The sequence below is a fragment of the Geotrypetes seraphini genome, chromosome 14 (assembly GCF_902459505.1).
Source record: "Geotrypetes seraphini chromosome 14, aGeoSer1.1, whole genome shotgun sequence".
Lineage (NCBI taxonomy): Eukaryota > Metazoa > Chordata > Amphibia > Gymnophiona > Dermophiidae > Geotrypetes > Geotrypetes seraphini.
This window is the reverse complement of record NC_047097.1, coordinates 36,873,968-36,890,167: the sequence shown is the minus strand read 5'-3', so window position 1 is coordinate 36,890,167 and position 16,200 is coordinate 36,873,968. Positions and strand designations below refer to the sequence as shown.

At 44.1% G+C, this 16,200-nt stretch overlaps 1 protein-coding gene across 1 annotated transcript; it reads right to left on the bottom strand.

Annotated features, from left to right (window-relative positions):
- Positions 1-1,528: 1,528 nt before the first annotated feature.
- On the bottom strand, positions 1,529-3,896 carry LOC117348549 (beta-1,3-galactosyl-O-glycosyl-glycoprotein beta-1,6-N-acetylglucosaminyltransferase 3-like). Its single transcript, XM_033920799.1, has one exon. The coding sequence runs from the start codon at positions 3,894-3,896 to the stop codon at positions 2,589-2,591; it is 1,308 nt and encodes a 435-aa protein (XP_033776690.1). The 3' UTR covers positions 1,529-2,588.
- Positions 3,897-16,200: the final 12,304 nt, after the last annotated feature.

The following is a 16,200-nucleotide window of genomic DNA, read 5'->3' as shown; positions in this document are numbered from 1 at the left end:
CATTATTAGTAACAATGGCGTTAGCGCCTGATAAGGATTAGATAATGAGGTTATTTTTTAAGAATAAGTCAAAAAAATTTCTGGGACAAAAAATATTAATGTTTCCTGATGTCTCCAAAGATACTTAGAGAAGAAGGAGAGAATTTCTGTTGATGAGACCAGCAGTTATTTCTATTGGTGGTTTTTTTTTTCCTGTGCTACCCATGCAAATGCATAATTAGATATAAATTCTATAAATATGTTTTCTCTGATCCATCCCAGCTGACTGGGTTTTTGTCTCTAAAACGCCTTGATAGAGAATAAGATACAACAACCTCTAAATGTAGAATTAATCTCCTACCATTATAGGCTGTCTTTTTCTTCTTTTTAACTAAACTAAACTAAATCTTAGGTTTATATACTGCATCATCTCCACAATCGTAGAGCTCGGCACGGTTTACAAGAGTTGAGAGAGAAAGGAACTCCAATGAGGTTAAAGGGTATAGTGAGAAAGATATTGGGGGGGCTTAGGATGCTAAAGATGGGGTAGGTATTACATTTTTGAAACATAAGTTTCCTATATTATGTTTAGTCACTTAATGAATCTTGGTATCTCTAGATTTTGAGGACTTGAGAATGATAGATTTATTTGATTTCCTGAAATATGATTTGGTGTTTTCCTTAGATTTGTGATTGTATTTCTGTTTCTTTCTGTTCAAGATGATTATGCTTGGAAATGTATTTTGGAAAATTGAATAAATTAAAAAAAAAAAAAGAAAACTGATCATCTGACATGAACATTTGATGATTACTGTGAAAATACAAGAGAAAGTGAAAGAGCAGAGGGAGTCAATGTTGTTTTTTCCCCATAGACATTTAGTCAGGGCTTTCTAACCCTGTCATGGGGACACCACCACAAGTCGGGTTTTCAGGATATCCACAATGAGTATACATGAGATACAATTTGTGAATAATGAGTCTCAAGTGCATGATGATTGATCTCATGCATATTCACTGTGGATATCCTGAAACCCAACTAGGTTTGGGAAACTGCATTTAAACAGACAATACTGAGAGCTGAAATTCACATTTAGCTGTGGTTTGGTTCAAACAATTTTTATTGATGCAAACACAGCAAATACAACACCAGTGCACCCCAAAGGTGCACAGTACAAATAATAAGGCATCATATACAATAATAGAACAGGCATATGCAATAAAAAAGTAACATCAACCAAACTCCCTCCCCTTTATTCTCTTCATAGGGCAAGTGTAATGTGACCATTTATTTTTTTCATCAAAAGGGGACATCTATTAATTGTCAGTCCCGCCCCCAATCCCACCCTAGCCCCGCCTGTCTTCTAGGCGTTGTACAAATTTGTAAAAACAAAGGACAAACTTTAGCTAAAATAAAAGTTTGAAGTGACACTATGTCACCAAACTATAACTATAAAATACACACCATTTCCCCTCCTCAAACCCCCCTCTCCTCCCCCCCCCAATGATACTCTCCACCCCGCCCCACCAGTACTCAACATTACTCTCCCAACCCAACTAACAAATTAGGACACCCATCTTAAAACCGCACTGCGACCCTTAGGATGTAAGACTTGCAGATAAGGCTCCCATATATTCAAAAACAACATCTTTCGTTTCCTAGACCCTCCGGCACCTCGCGCCTCCCAAATAACCAACTGATGCAATTGGTTCCGCCAATGCCAATATGCCAGAGGGTCCGAAAACATCCAGCACTGAAGAATACATTCCCTGGCCAGTAAAGTCATCTTCCTACACAAAGCTCAACGCCCCCTAGGTATATGGCCAAAAGCCTCTGGCAAATCCAAGACAAAGTAGTCCAGGGTACTGCGTAAGACTCTCCCAATTAACCCTGACATATAAGAGATTATATGCCTCCAGAAGCGCTGAATAATGGGCATGTCCCAAAGTATGACCCCCGTCCCATATTTATGACATAGTGGTGTAGGAAGACCTCCACTATTAAATATCTGTGTACGAGTGTAATAAGCACTTAAGGTCACCCTATAATACGTTCCCGCAACCAAGCACACGGGGTCACCCCAGGCATCGCCCTCAAAGTACGGGCTACATCTCAATGTCTCAGATTGATCTGTAATTCCTTTTCCCATTTACCCTTGATGCTCTGGTAGTCCCTGGCAGGTTGTAAATCTTGCAAACTAGCATAAATGCTAGAGACCATAAGAGACGTCCCCTCCTCTCGAGCAAACAATTCCTGCAAATTCAATTGTGCTCTGTTGAGGGATCTCACATAGTGTTTTACTTGATGACATGCAAACTGCGCTCCCCAGATCTCCCCACCTTAGCTAGTAAATCTGCACATTTAACTGCAATTTCAAACATTCACTGAAGAATATGGCGCCTGATTTACTAAGCTCCCTCTCTCCCAAATACATACAGAACAGGAGAAAATCAGTTTCATATTTGCTATTTATTCAGACCTGTAATTCATTTATTTATGTGCTAGGAGTAGATGAAAATCATGATCATTCTTATGTTTATTGAAATCAAAAATGATCTCAAAGTTGAGTTACAGCTTTTTCTTCTCATAAATGAAGACCATGGGGAAAATCTTAAGGTTCCTCTCCATAAAGAGCTTTGTCTCTCAGATACTCTTCCAGGCATTGAACAGCATAATCATCCACCCTGACATCAAACTTATTGACAAATAAATGATGCTGCTGAAGAATAAAGTGGAGATCTCCAACCCCATTAATACAGACAGCCCGTCGGTGAATACCTGTGCATTGGGGATACTCTGCCCCTTTACTTATATCTCCACTATATCTCCTCCATTTCTGAAGCCTTACAATTGCATTTAAGTCTGAAAGATCATAAAATTCATGGTGTGTAGTAGATCCAGGGACACCAGGCATTCGATTTAGAGTTGCCCACAGGTGTTCTTCTGGCATGAGAGTATCCTTTGACCATTCTATTAGTTTCTGTACTTCAGGATTTTCCAATACGTAGTTCACAAATTTCCTTGTAACCACAAAATAAGCACTTCCAACAAACATTGGAGAACTGATTGGTGGAGGATCCTTCTTAATATTAGTTTTCCCTATAATGGTAGTAGTTTTATAAGAAAACTGCCAACGAGCTACTTTATGTTGTGGCTTTTCAGAGGCTAGGTTGTTTTTGCCCTTCAATAGCTTCAGGGCTCTGATTATCTCCATGTTGGTCTTTATTGGGAAGTCAGTTCCGCAAGTGTTTATCAGATATCTCCAGGGCACTTTACTTTTCAGCAGATCTGCCATGCAGTTCAGATCAGCTTGAGCTCTGAACCATGATGTGTAAACCAATTTTTCCAATTTGGATGCTATAAATACGTTTTCAAAACAAGAAACAATGGCTCGAACAGCTTGCTTGTATATCTCAGGAGACTTTTCATCCACATGGACACAATAGATATTCTGAGGGTTGTAAATTGCCCTCAAAAGTCTTTCAAACATTTCAATTTGTTCATGGATGACCATAGAATATGCAATGGGATAATTCTCTTCCTCTTTGCTCAGTGGAATAGGAATAAACCTCCGGCTCATCTTGTAATGGTTACAGTCCTTAGTAAGGTTCAAATAGTCCATTTCAGTTTTACGCAGCTCCTTTTTGCTGGCATTCTTTTGGTGCAAAAGTGCCAATTGCACTGCGTCTTGATCTCCTTGTATGATTTTGGAGCAGCTGATTTGATTGCTGGAAGGCAATTTCATTGAGGTGACAAACTGAGACTTACAGTAATTGTTTCTCAGATTGAATATATCTTGGTGCAGATCATCTAAAGTACATGGTTGCAAAATGTATGTCAGCATTAAGATGGCAAATGAAAGCAGTCCAATGAGCAAGAAAGAGTGATTCCATTTCTTGCTAAGCTTATTCCAACTCATTTTTCAAATTTAGATGATTTGCCAGTTTTTATAGCTATTGTTTATATTTCCCTGTAGGGTTGTGCAGTTGTTAAAGCTACAGCTTCAGCACACTGTGGTTGTGGGTTCAAACTCCGCGCTGCTTCTTGGGATTATAGGCAAGTCATTTAATCCTCCACTGGCCCAGGTACATTAGACAGACTGTGAGCCCACCGGGATACATAGGGACAATGCTTGAGGACCTGATTTGTAATCAGTTCTGAGCTCCTTTGGGAGGACAGGCTAAAAAAGAAAAATTGAATAAATAAATATAATAGGAAAGCTCTTTCTGGAGACCTCCTCCTATTCAAACTCTGGCATTGCTTTTCAGGTTTTCTCTGTTGCTTTAATATTGTAAAACCTAGCCCCCAACTCCACCCTAATAGGGAGTACTTCCTTCTCTCTAAGCACAAAGCTGGTAAGAAGCAGTGCTGCCCGATTTAGGGAAAAGTTTTCAATTCGATTTGACCTATTGAATTGATTTTTCAATTGAATTCACTTTTCCCGCCCAATCGGACGTTTTTTTTCAAATGACCTGGCGGACTCTGGTTGTCTTCTGATAACTTGCTTGCCAGGGTCTCCTTCTTTCTCCGTGCTAACCATCCATCTGCCATCTCTGTCCTCCCCTTCCGTTTCCCTTCCCTCCCCCGGAGGTCTGACATCTTTCCTTTTTTTCGTCTCCATCCACAGATCCACCTTTTCTTAACTACCCTTTCATCCAGCACACCCTCCCTCCTTCCCACCACCCCAGGATCCACCATCTCTCTTTTTCTTTTCCCAACTACCCTCCTATCCAGTATCTCTATCCCCCCTCCACACCATCCCTTGTGTCCAACTTCTCTCCCTTTCTGTTCCTTCCCTCCCTAAATCCCATTGTCCATCATCTCTCTTCCTCTCCTCTATTTTCAGACCCATTATTTCTTCCCTCCACAAAGTCTGAGATATGAACGTATCTTTGACCCCTCTTCCCTCCCTCCCTCCCTCCCTCCATGTACTTCTACACCAGAGACTCCCTCTCCTAGTCTGTCCCCCCTGAAGGCCTGCACCTCCTCCTGAAGGCCTGCACCCCACCCCTAAAGACCTGCCTGTCCCCCCTGAAGGCCTGTTTCCCCTTGAAGGCCTGCCCCCTCCCCTTGAAGGCCTGCATCCCCTCCGAAGGACTGCCTGTACCCCCTGAAGGCCTGTTCCAACCCCCACCCTGAAGGTCTGACTGCCTGTCTCGCCTGAAGGCCTGTCCCATCCCCCACCCTGGCCTGCCTGCATGCCTGTCCCCCACTTTGAAGGTCTGTACCCCCCTGAAGGCCTGCATCTCTTCCTGAAGGCATGTCCCCCCTGAAGATCTACAACCCACCCCTGCAGGCCTACCCCCCCCCCCCCGAAGGCTACACCCCCACAGAAGGCTGCACCTCCCCTGGACTGCACACACACACACCCTCATAAGGCCTGCGTGTTCCCTCTGTCCTCCGGAATCAATTCTCCTAATTTCAGCAGCCTGCAATAAGATCGCTGGCGCTAGCGATCTTTGCAAGCTGCCATACGGCTTCGGAGCATCTTCTCTCTGCTGCGGTCCCGCCCCTCCTTATTGAAGCTGCTGAAATTAGGGGAATTGATTGCGGGAGGCCAGTGGGGAAGACGGACAGCACAGTAGTGGGAGGCCAGCGGGTAAGCCACTTCCTGACTGACACTCCCCACTCGCCCTCTAAAGCAGGAGCGGCAGGCCAGCAAGAGGCAGCGCTGCCGCTCCTGCTTTAGGGGGGAGGGTCAGTCAATGAATCGGGAGGCCGATTTTTTTCTCCTGGTAAATCAATTCGAATCGATTCACGAGAAGTAAATCGGTGATTCGAATCGTGAATCGGGCAGCACTAATGGGACAGGGTCACTCTTTGTCTTCTCATGTCTTTTAAAAGAATGTTTAACTAGACCATTAGCAGCATTTTGAGTTCCTCTCTGTTCTCCCTTCTCTTCTCTCCTCTTTATGTTCTCCTTTTCCCTCCCTGTTCTCTCCACTCTCCCCTTTCTTCACCCTCTTCTCTCCATTCTCCCTTCTGTCTTTTCATCTTTATTCTCCCCCCTTTCTGCTATTCTCTCTCTCTCCCTTCTCACTCCTTTCCACGCTCCCTCTTCTCCTCATTCTATCTTCTCTCCTTTCTTTCTTCACAGCTTTCTCTTTTCTAAACAGTATCTTCTGTACTCTCTCTCCCTTCTCCGCAGTGGTTTGGAACAAGCCCAGGATGCAAAGTGGTTTTCAGTAAGTGAGCAGGAACCGCAGGGAGGGGGCAAGCTGCCTGGCCGATCTTTCTTCTCATTTCTGTTTAGTGGGTTTCAGCCGCTCTCAGGCTGTACAACAAGCTTAGTTCTCTTTGGAGGCCCTAGAATGAACTATGAGAACTTGCCATGGACTAGCAGCAGCACCGCTCTCTCCTTATTGTAATTTGCCTGACAGCTTCCGTATCTTTAGCGAGTCAATTCCCTTCTGCAGCCTCGGGGATTTTGCTACGCCGCCCCACCTCGGATGATGCAACTTCCTTCTTCCTTGGAGGCGGGACGGCCTAGCAGAGACCCCGAGGCTGCTGGAGGGAATTGACTCGCTAAAGCTACGGTAGCAGTCAGGCAAACTATAATAAGTATCCATCCCAGGATACTAAGGGAGCTCAGAGAGGTTCTGGCGAGTCCTATTAAAGACTTGTTCAACAAATCTCTGGAGACGGGAGTGATTCCTGGGGATTGGAGGAGAACGGATGTGGTCCCTATTCATAAAAGTGGTCACAGGGATGAAGCAGGAAGCTACAGGCCGGTGAGCCTTACTTCAGTTGTTGGTAAAATAATGGAAGTTTTGCTGAAAGAAAGGATAGTGTACTTCCGTGAATCTAATGGGTTACAGGATCTGAGGCAACATGGCTTTACAAAAGGTAAATCGTGCCAAACGAACCTGATTGAATTTTTGGATTGGGTGACCAGAGAGCTGGATTGAGGACATATGCTAGACGTAATTTACTTGGATTTCAGCAAAGCCTTTGATACAGTTCCTCATAGGAGGCTGTTGAACAAACTTGAAGGGCTGAAGTTAGGACCCAAAGTGGTGAACTGGGTCAGAAACTGGCTGTCGGACAGACGCCAGACGGTGGTGGTTAATGGAAGTCGCTCAAAGGAAGGAAAGGTGAGTAGTGGAGTCCCTCAGGGATCGGTGCTGGGTCCAATCCTGTTCAATATGTTTGTGAGTGACATTGCGGAAGAGGTAGAAGGAAAAGTGTGCCTTTTTGCAGATGATACCAAGATTTGTAACAGAGTAGACACCGAAGAGGGAGTGGAAAATATGAAAAAGGATCTGCAAAAATTAGAGGAATGGTCTAATGCCTGGCAACTAAAATTCAATGCAAAGAAATGCAGAGTAATGCTTACTTTTAAATCATTAATATTTCAAACCCCCACTTTCATTTTTAGAGTTTTAATTCCTTACACTACTTCTAGAACACTGAGATCTCAGGATCAACATTTATTGGCCATTCCCTCATTGAGAGTCATTAATACGAGACGTCTTACTATTTTTTCAGTGACTGCCCCCCAGTCTTGGAATGATCTCCCACTTTATATAAGAGAAGAAAAGAACTTAGACAAATTCAAGACTAAGCTTAAAAGTTTCCTTTTTAATGATGCTTTTAGTGAATAAATGATTCTACAATCCCTCTTTATCTTATATTTCCTTCTTTTTATGTTCGTCTTCCCTCCTAATGTTGTTACCTTTATTTATTGAACTTGATACAGATTGTAACCTTTAAAGAATTTTCCTATTGTTTCTATATTGTTTTTTTGTTTTTTTTTCATAGTTGTTTGTTTTTGAAATATTGTTTGTCTATGTAATAATTTACCTATGTTTTTAAATATTCGTACTATTTTGTATATCGCCTAGAATATAGATTAGGCGATTAATCAAACTGTATAATAAACGTATATGCTGGGAGGAGAGAAGCTGATATGCACAGACGGGGAGAGGGACCTTGGGGTTATAGTGTCCGAAGATCTAAAGGCGAAAAAACAGTGTGACAAGGCAGTAGCTGCTGCCAGAAGGATGCTGGGCTGTATAAAGAGAAGCAAAGTCAGTAGAAGGAAGAAGGTGTTGATGCCCCTGTACAGGTCATTGGTAAGGCCCCACTTGGAGTATTGTGTTCAGTTTTGGAGACCGTATCTGGCGAAGGACGTAAGAAGACTTGAGGCGGTCCAGAGGAGGGCGACAAAAATGATAGGAGGCTTGCGCCAGAAAACGTATGAGGAGAGACTGGAAGCCCTGAATATGTATACCCTAGAGGAAAGGAGAGACAGGGGAGATATGATTCAGACATTCAAATACTTGAAGGGTATTAACGTAGAACAAAATATTTTCCAGAGAAAGGAAAATGGTAAAACCAGAAGTCATAATTTGAGGTTGAGAGGTGGTAGATTCAGGGGCAATGTTAGGAAATTCTACTTTACAGAGAGGGTAGTGGATGCCTGGAATGCGCTCCCGAGAGAGGTGGTGGAGAGTAAAACTGTGCGTGTGATGAACACAGAGGATTTAGAATCAGAAAATAATATTAAATATTGAACTAAGGCCAGTACTGGGCAGACTTGCACGGTCTGTGTCTGTATATGGCCGTTTGGTGGAGGATGGGCTGGGGAGGGCTTCAATGGCTGGGAGGGTGTAGATGGGCTGGAGTAAGTCTTAACAGAGATTTCGGCAGTTGGAACCCAAGCACAGTACAGGGTAAAGCTTTGGATTCTTGCCCAGAAATAACTAAGAAAAAAAAAAAAAATTTAAATTGAATCAAGTTGGGCAGACTGGATGGACCATTCGGGTCTTTATCTGCCATCATCTACTATGTTACTATGTTACTATGAGAGCGGTGCTGCTGCTAGTTCAGGCTAGTGTTACGGGGAGGGTTTGAAATCGCCGAGTCAGACCGGGGAAGGGCCGAGTTAGGCCGGGGAAGGGCTAGTGAAATCGCAGAGTCAGGCCGGGGAATCCCCCAGTTGGTGAGAGGGGTTTTAAAAAATGTTTGCGCCCAGCTAAAAAGTGCTAGGGAGAACACTGCAGTCTCCTGCCTCAGAGATAGAAACTGTCCAAGAGCCGGAGAGACAGCTTTAGGTTAGCGGCGCGGGGAGGAGGATTGAGCCCTGAATCGAAGATGCCGATTTTTAAAAAATACACATCGATTCGAATCGATTCACCCAAAGTGAATCGGTGAATCGATTCGAATCAGAAATCGGGCAGCACTAGTATATACTATATTGACCTGAAGGAGGCTATGGTCTCTGAAAGTTAATTGAAAAATAGATTAGTCCAATAAAATGGTATATTCTTATTTTCAATTTTTGTTTTATTTCTATTTGTTAGTTTGTAAAGTGGTGATTGTCAGTTTCTTCAAATTTACATCTGCTTTATTTATATTTTGCATTTCACCAAATAAGGCTAGTCAACGCTAACAGAAAATCAACCCCCTCTTCTATTAAACTGATCTAGCAGTTTGTAGCGCAGAGAGCCGTGCTGAATGCCTCGCACGGCTCCCAATGCTCATAGGAACTCTCACCGCGCTAAAAATTGCTATTGCAGTTTTGTTGAAGAGGGGGCATTTCTTTCATATTGTCCTGACCTGAGAAAGGGGGTTTTGGTCTCTACAAGTTAGTAAAAAAAATGTATTAAAATTAGTCCAATAAAAAGATTACCTTATTTTCTGCTTATAAACGTTTTATCAATACAACTACAATACTATTTTATTCTAAAACAACAAAAAATATTTTTTCTACCTTTTGTCGTTTCTGCTTTAATCATCTTGTCTTCACTCTCTTCTTTCTAGCCAGAATCTGTCCTCTCTCTGTCTTCCATGCAGCATCAGCCCCTTCCATCCACTGTCCGCCCTCTCCCCATTCCATATGGCATCTTCCCTCTTTTTATGCTCCTTTGTACATGATTGATTTCAGCTCTGCCACCTCTCCATTTTTCTCTGTCACCACCACCCCCATGTTCTGGCATCTCTCTCTTCTCCTTTCTTTCCTTCCCACCCCACGGTCTGGTATCTTCCCTTCCCTGATTCTCTGACATCTCCTCCTTCCTTTCCACCTTCCTTTTCCCTTGGTCTGGCATCTCTTCCTCCTTCCCTCCATGCCTTGGCATCTCTTTCTATCTCCTTCCTTCTCTTCCCTCTATGCCCTGGCATCTCTTCCTCCCTCCCTCTCGTCCCTCCATGCCCTGGCATCTCCTTTCATTCCCTCCCTCATCTACCTTCTCCCTCTCTTTCTCCCTTCATTTGGGTGCAGCAGTTCTCTCCCCCTCTGCTCCCTTTCCTCTTTCTGTCACCCAAGGCCTGGCAAAATGAATTTCTTCGGGCAGCAGCAGCATTCACAATTTGCTGCTGTTGCTAGCTTCGGGCCTTCTTCTCTGTCCTCTCCTGCCTTCATGGAAGGCAGGAAGTAGGCAGGACCCGACAGAGAGGAAGGGTTGAAGCCGGCAACAGGAGCAAATTGTAAATGCTGTTGCTAGCCAAAGAAGTTCATGATGCCAGGCTGAGCACCTGGGGCAGACAGCTTCTCTCCCCTCCGCCTGACCTGACCCTCCTATCTCTCCCTCCCTCCCATGCGAACTCTACCGAACCTCCCACTGCGAGACATCGCTTAGAATGTTTTAAATAGGCGATTTATCAAATAAAATGAACTTGAACTTGAACTTGAACATCCGACTTACAAACCTCCCTCCAACAGCATTGGCAGCCGCAGCACTCTAAATAGGCTGCTTTGCAGATTTCTCCTGCCGGTGATTCCCTTTGCTGCATCATTGATGACATCATCAGTGACGCGGCAGAGGGAATCACCGGCAGGATAAAGCCCCGAAGCAGCCTGTTTAGAGTGCTGCGGTTGCCGATGCTGCTGGAGGGAGGTTTGTAGGTCGATCTTGCGGTAGGAGGGTCGGCGCAGTTCGCATGGGAGTGAGGGGGAGATAGGAGGGTCAGGTCGGCGGGGGACGACAGGGACAATGACGCTGCTGCTGCCACCTGCGAATCCAGCAAGGGTGAGACCCTAAAAAAACGCACCGGCAGGCCCCACTGACCCTTTTGGGCCCTAGGTCCATGCCTACTGGGCCTATCCTTTAATCCAGCCCTGCTTGCAACACAATATAACTGAGGTCCTTGTGCCCCTCCCCCTTTCAGACAAACCCTCTTTTCTTTAGCACTCACAAGGTTCTGTAGGAGCCTTAAATACAGTATTCTAACAAGTATTTTCACAAACAGCTTAACAACCCCTGTAAACATTTCTACTACTACGTGTCATTTCTATAATGCTGCTAGACTTATTTCTTTTGCAACAGAATGAGACTATATGGTGGTCCTTCCCCTCTAACCAACAATCTTTTAAAACAGCACCTTGCTTCCGGTTTACTTTAACCAAACGCCTAAAAAGCACCTTAACAAACAATTAACCCAGGACAGTTCTCAAGGGCTGCAACTCAGTCAATTTTTCAGAATTTCCTCAATGAATATGCAAGAGATCCATTTGCATGCACTGATTGTATTTCATTGGGGAAATCCTGTAAACTGTGTTACAACCCTTGAAGACAGAGGTTGCCCACCCATGAACTAACCTTTTATCCTACCTTTCCCCATAACAGAAGGTGTTTTCCTCCCCCTTTAACAGACATTTCCAAACCACTGCACCTTTGCAGCCTTACTCTGACAGGTACTTAAATACTTCCATAATGCTGCACAAAAAGGATTTAACTGAACCTAGCTATTTCCAGGACCCTCTTCCTCCTGAGACTCTCATTGAAGCCCTACCTGGGTTCTGGTCTCCTAGGCTGCTGTAGCTTCTCTAGGTTGTGGCTCTTCCTCTTTCTCAGGACTGCAAGCTGACTCCTCCTACCCTATGGAGGATACCCTCCTTCTTGTTTAAAATTAGCTACCAAAATAGGCCATAAGAACTTTATTAGTTTTTAAATAATATGACCCAGAATGTAGGACACTCTCATAACAGGCCTTATTTAAGAACTGGAATGTACGACACTTTAATTAATACAACCCAGATTTTACCCTGAAGGGATTAACACTTTTATCCCTTTAGTTCTACCTGGATTCTGACCTTATAAACTATCATGGCTTCTCTAGGATATGGTTCTTTCTCAGGAATACAGTCCAATGCTAGCCAAGTTCCTATGGGCATTCTCCTGATTGCACCTTCCACTTTCCAGGGTACTCTCCTTCTGCTTGCTTACAATTATCAAACACATGAGGCCTCTAGGACATTTTAATTAATAGGATCCAGAATGTAGGACACATTTTGGGTTGTATAAAAGGATCCTACATTCCAATTTTTAAGGCCTATTAGGTTTTGGGGCAGTAAACTTTAAATTCAGTCATTGCGAGGGGGCATGGCCATGCTGTGAGCAGGGAAGACATGTTTCTCCTGAGCTCCGTGACTCTCCCTCCTCAATAGCCTCAATAATAATAATAATAATAACTTTATTTTTCTATACCGCCATAGTCAGATGACTTCTAGCCTCTTTGATGTTGCCATAGATCATAAAATTTTTCTGCGTGACTTTAATTCAGTCTTGGATGCAGAGTTAGACTACTCCAGGGGCTCCCCTGTTCGCTCTAGAAAATCTGATAATGGTTTGAATGACTGGCTCTGCACTCTTGATCTATTGGATGAGTGGAGAACCCTTCATCCTGGGAAGAGGGACTATATGCATATATCTAAGGTTCATCATATCTCCTCCAGAATTGACTACATTTTCCTTTCTTGCTCTTCCTTCTATGCTGTACATAAGGCAGAAATTGGAGTACTGGCTGTCTCTGATCATTCCCCCATATGGATAGATGTAGGCATAGGGGATGGCTCTATTAAGGGTGGGGGGCGCTGGCGATTTCCTGTAGCATTATACCATGACCCTGACTTTAAGCCCTATTTAGTGACACAATGGCGGGAATTCTTAGAGTTTAATGGAGCACATATGAACGATGGCATTGTTTTTTGAGAAATGGCAAACGTGGTGCTGCGGGGTCCATTCATACGTATAGTAGCCGTAAAAAGAAAATACAGGCTGCTAAGATTTTGGCCCTGGAGCGACAGATAAGGGACTATAGATTACGGCGCTTCCAATATCCTACCCAGCACCATAAGAATGTCTTGCGCACAGGACAAACAGTGTTGAATAGGTAAATGATTCCATTGTTGGGGGGCTGTAACCGAAAATATTTCATTTTTCCTTGTATTAATTACCCTTAAAGAGGGGATTGTAAGAAGGTGTTGATTTGTAGATCTTAGAGTTCTAGATGTAGAATGTGGAATAAGGAACGTATCCAAGAAAGTTGGCAATTTTGACTGTCTAATTTTGAACTTTAAAAGAATTAATTTATAGGAAATTCTATGTTGGATTGGAAGCCAATATGCTGTTTTTAGTAGTAGTGTAACGTAGTCGTACTTTTTTGAGTTGGTAATGATTGTTATTGCAATGTTTTGTACTATTTGTAGCCTCCTTAGTTCCTTTTGAGAAATGCCTTTATAGAGAGAATTTTTTTGAACATGTTTGAACAGTTTTTTGAAGCAGTATTTCATTCAAACTGCCTTATTGGAATCATTTTGAAGTAACAGTGCCCCTTCGGGGGAAGTTACGATTAGAGTTAGAGTGGAGGTTTTTTCCTAAAACTCATGAAGTATAACTGAGGTTTTTCTCCACTCCTTTTATTCCTATATTGGTATTTTGTTTTCTAGATGACATGTTGCAAGTTATTTTTGGAGCAGGCTATTTTCTAAATTATAGTGTTTAACATGCTTCTTCCAACTATTATAATGGTAATTAAAATCACCCATTATTATACTGTTGCACAATTCTCCAGCTTTCCTAATCTATGAAAACATTTCTTCATCTGCTCATATGAATTCCACACTATCTATGTCATGCAGAATGTTTATTTTATTTGGTTCAAATCCCTCATTAACATATAGTGCAGCCCCCCCCCCCCTCCAATTTGATCTACTCTATCCTTGCAATATAATTTGTACTCTGTAATGCAGTGTCCCATTGATTGGCCTCCTTCCACCAGGTCTCCAAGATGCCTATTATATCTATCTCATCATTCAGTGCTATGTACTCTAACTCTCCTATTTTAGTTTTTAGGCTTCTAGCATTTGTATACAGACACTTCAAATTGTATTTTTTCCTTGCAGCTACAAGCTGAAGACAGGGAAAATTTGAGTCTTTTACTTTGCCTTCCTCTTAAACCCTCCTGGCTTTCTTTCACCGTTATTAGAATCTTTCTACTGGGATGCCCTAAATATCCTATTTCAATAGTATCCTCCAAGGATACCTCACACCAAACCAGTCCCGGGCAACTGTTGGCTTTCCTTCACATCTCAGTTTAAAAGCTGCTCTATCTCCTTTTTAAATGTTAGCACCAGCAGCATGGTTCCATCCCGGTAAGGTGGAGACCATCCTTTCGAAACAAGCTTCCCCTTTCCCAGATAATTGCCCAGTTCTTAAAAAATCTTTAAATCCCTCATCCCTGCACCATCGTCTCAACCATGCATTGAGACTTTGGAATTCTGCCTACCTCTTGGGTCCTGCGCGTGGAACTGGGAGCATTTCTGAAAATGTTACCCTGGAGCCTAAATTTGGCTTCCAGAACTTCCCTCCCACATTTCCTATGTCATTGGTACATACATGTATCAGGACAGCTGGCTCCTTCCAAGCACTATCTAAAATCCTATCTATGTGACGCTTGAGGTCTGCCACCTTCGCACCAGGCAGGCAAGTGACCAGGCGATCCTCATGCCCACCAGCCACCCAGCTATCTACATGCCTAATGATTGAATCACCAACTACAACTGCTGCCCTAACTTTTCCCTCCTGGGCAGAAGACCCTGGAGACACATCCTTGGTGCGAGAGGATATTGGGCAGGTCCTAGCTACAGAATTACCATACTTTTTGCTCCATAAGACGTACCTGACCTTAAGATACACTCTAGATTTAGAGGAGGAAAACAAGAAAAAAACATTCTGAACATAATTCTCCCTGCCAGGCTCTGCACCCAACCCCACACTCCTTGCCAGGCTCTGCACCCTGTCTCCCTTCCCTGCCAGGCAATGTACCCTGTCCTCCCTCTGGTGGTCTAGTGGTAGGCCGGGACAGGGCGGGCAGGGACAGGGCATAGGGCAGGCAGGAACAGGGCACAGATGTCAAGGCAGATGACTTTTTAAAATATGCAATGTCACCTCAGTAACAACCATAGAAAAATAGACAAATATAGTGCAAAATATAGACAGCAGATATAAATTCTCAAACCATTTTTATCACTAAATTGAAAATAAAATCATTTTTCCTACCTTTATTGTCTAGTGATTTCTTTCTTTCCTTCTTCAGGCCCAATAATTGTCCCTTCCTCCCTCCCTCCTTCCTATGTTCCCCTCAATGCCTTCCAGCCTTTGTCCTCTTCCTCCTCCCTGTTGTCTGGTGATTTCTTTCTTTCCTTCTTCAGGCCCAACAATTGTCCCTTCCTCCCTCCCACCTTCCTTCCTATGTCCCTCTCAATGCCTTCCAGACTTTGTACTCTCCCCCCCACACACACACACCTCCCGTTGTTTGGTGATTTCTTTCTTTCCTTCCTCAGGCCCAACAATTGTCCCTTCCTCCCTCCTATGTTCCCCTCACTGCCTTACAGCTTTTGTCCTCTTCCCTCCCCCAAACTCAGGCCCTCAATGCCTTCCAGCCTTTGTCCTCTTCCTCACCCCCCCCCCCCCCTGTTGTCTGGTGATTTCTTTCTTTCCTTCCTCAGGCCCAACAATTGTCCCTTCTTCCCTCCCTCCTGTTCCCCTCACTGCCTTCCAGCCTCTGTCCTCTTCTGCCCCTCCCCCAATCCTGCCTGCCTGCCCGCTGGATTTAATTACCTCCTGCTGCTGCTGCTGTGAGGACATGTCGACGAAGCAGCAGCAGCAGCGGGGGGGAGGGGGGGGAGGAGGGGAGCAGACACCTGGCTCAGCAGCGTGGCACCTGAAACGGAAAGAATTGGTGGGAAGGGCCAGGCGGGTGCAGTGATGATTGCGCACCGCTGGCCCAGAAGACTTACTCCCGATGTCAATTCTGACCCGGACCTTCTCGCCGACGTCAGAATTGACATCGGGGGTAAGGCTTCTGGGCCGGCAGCATGCAATCGGTGCACCTGCCTGGCCTTTCCCTTCTACTTTTGGTGGCAGAGAACAACCAGCAGCGGCGGCAGTGGGCGAGGGGTGGGCGGCGGTCCTGCCAGGTAATGGGGCGGGGGGATT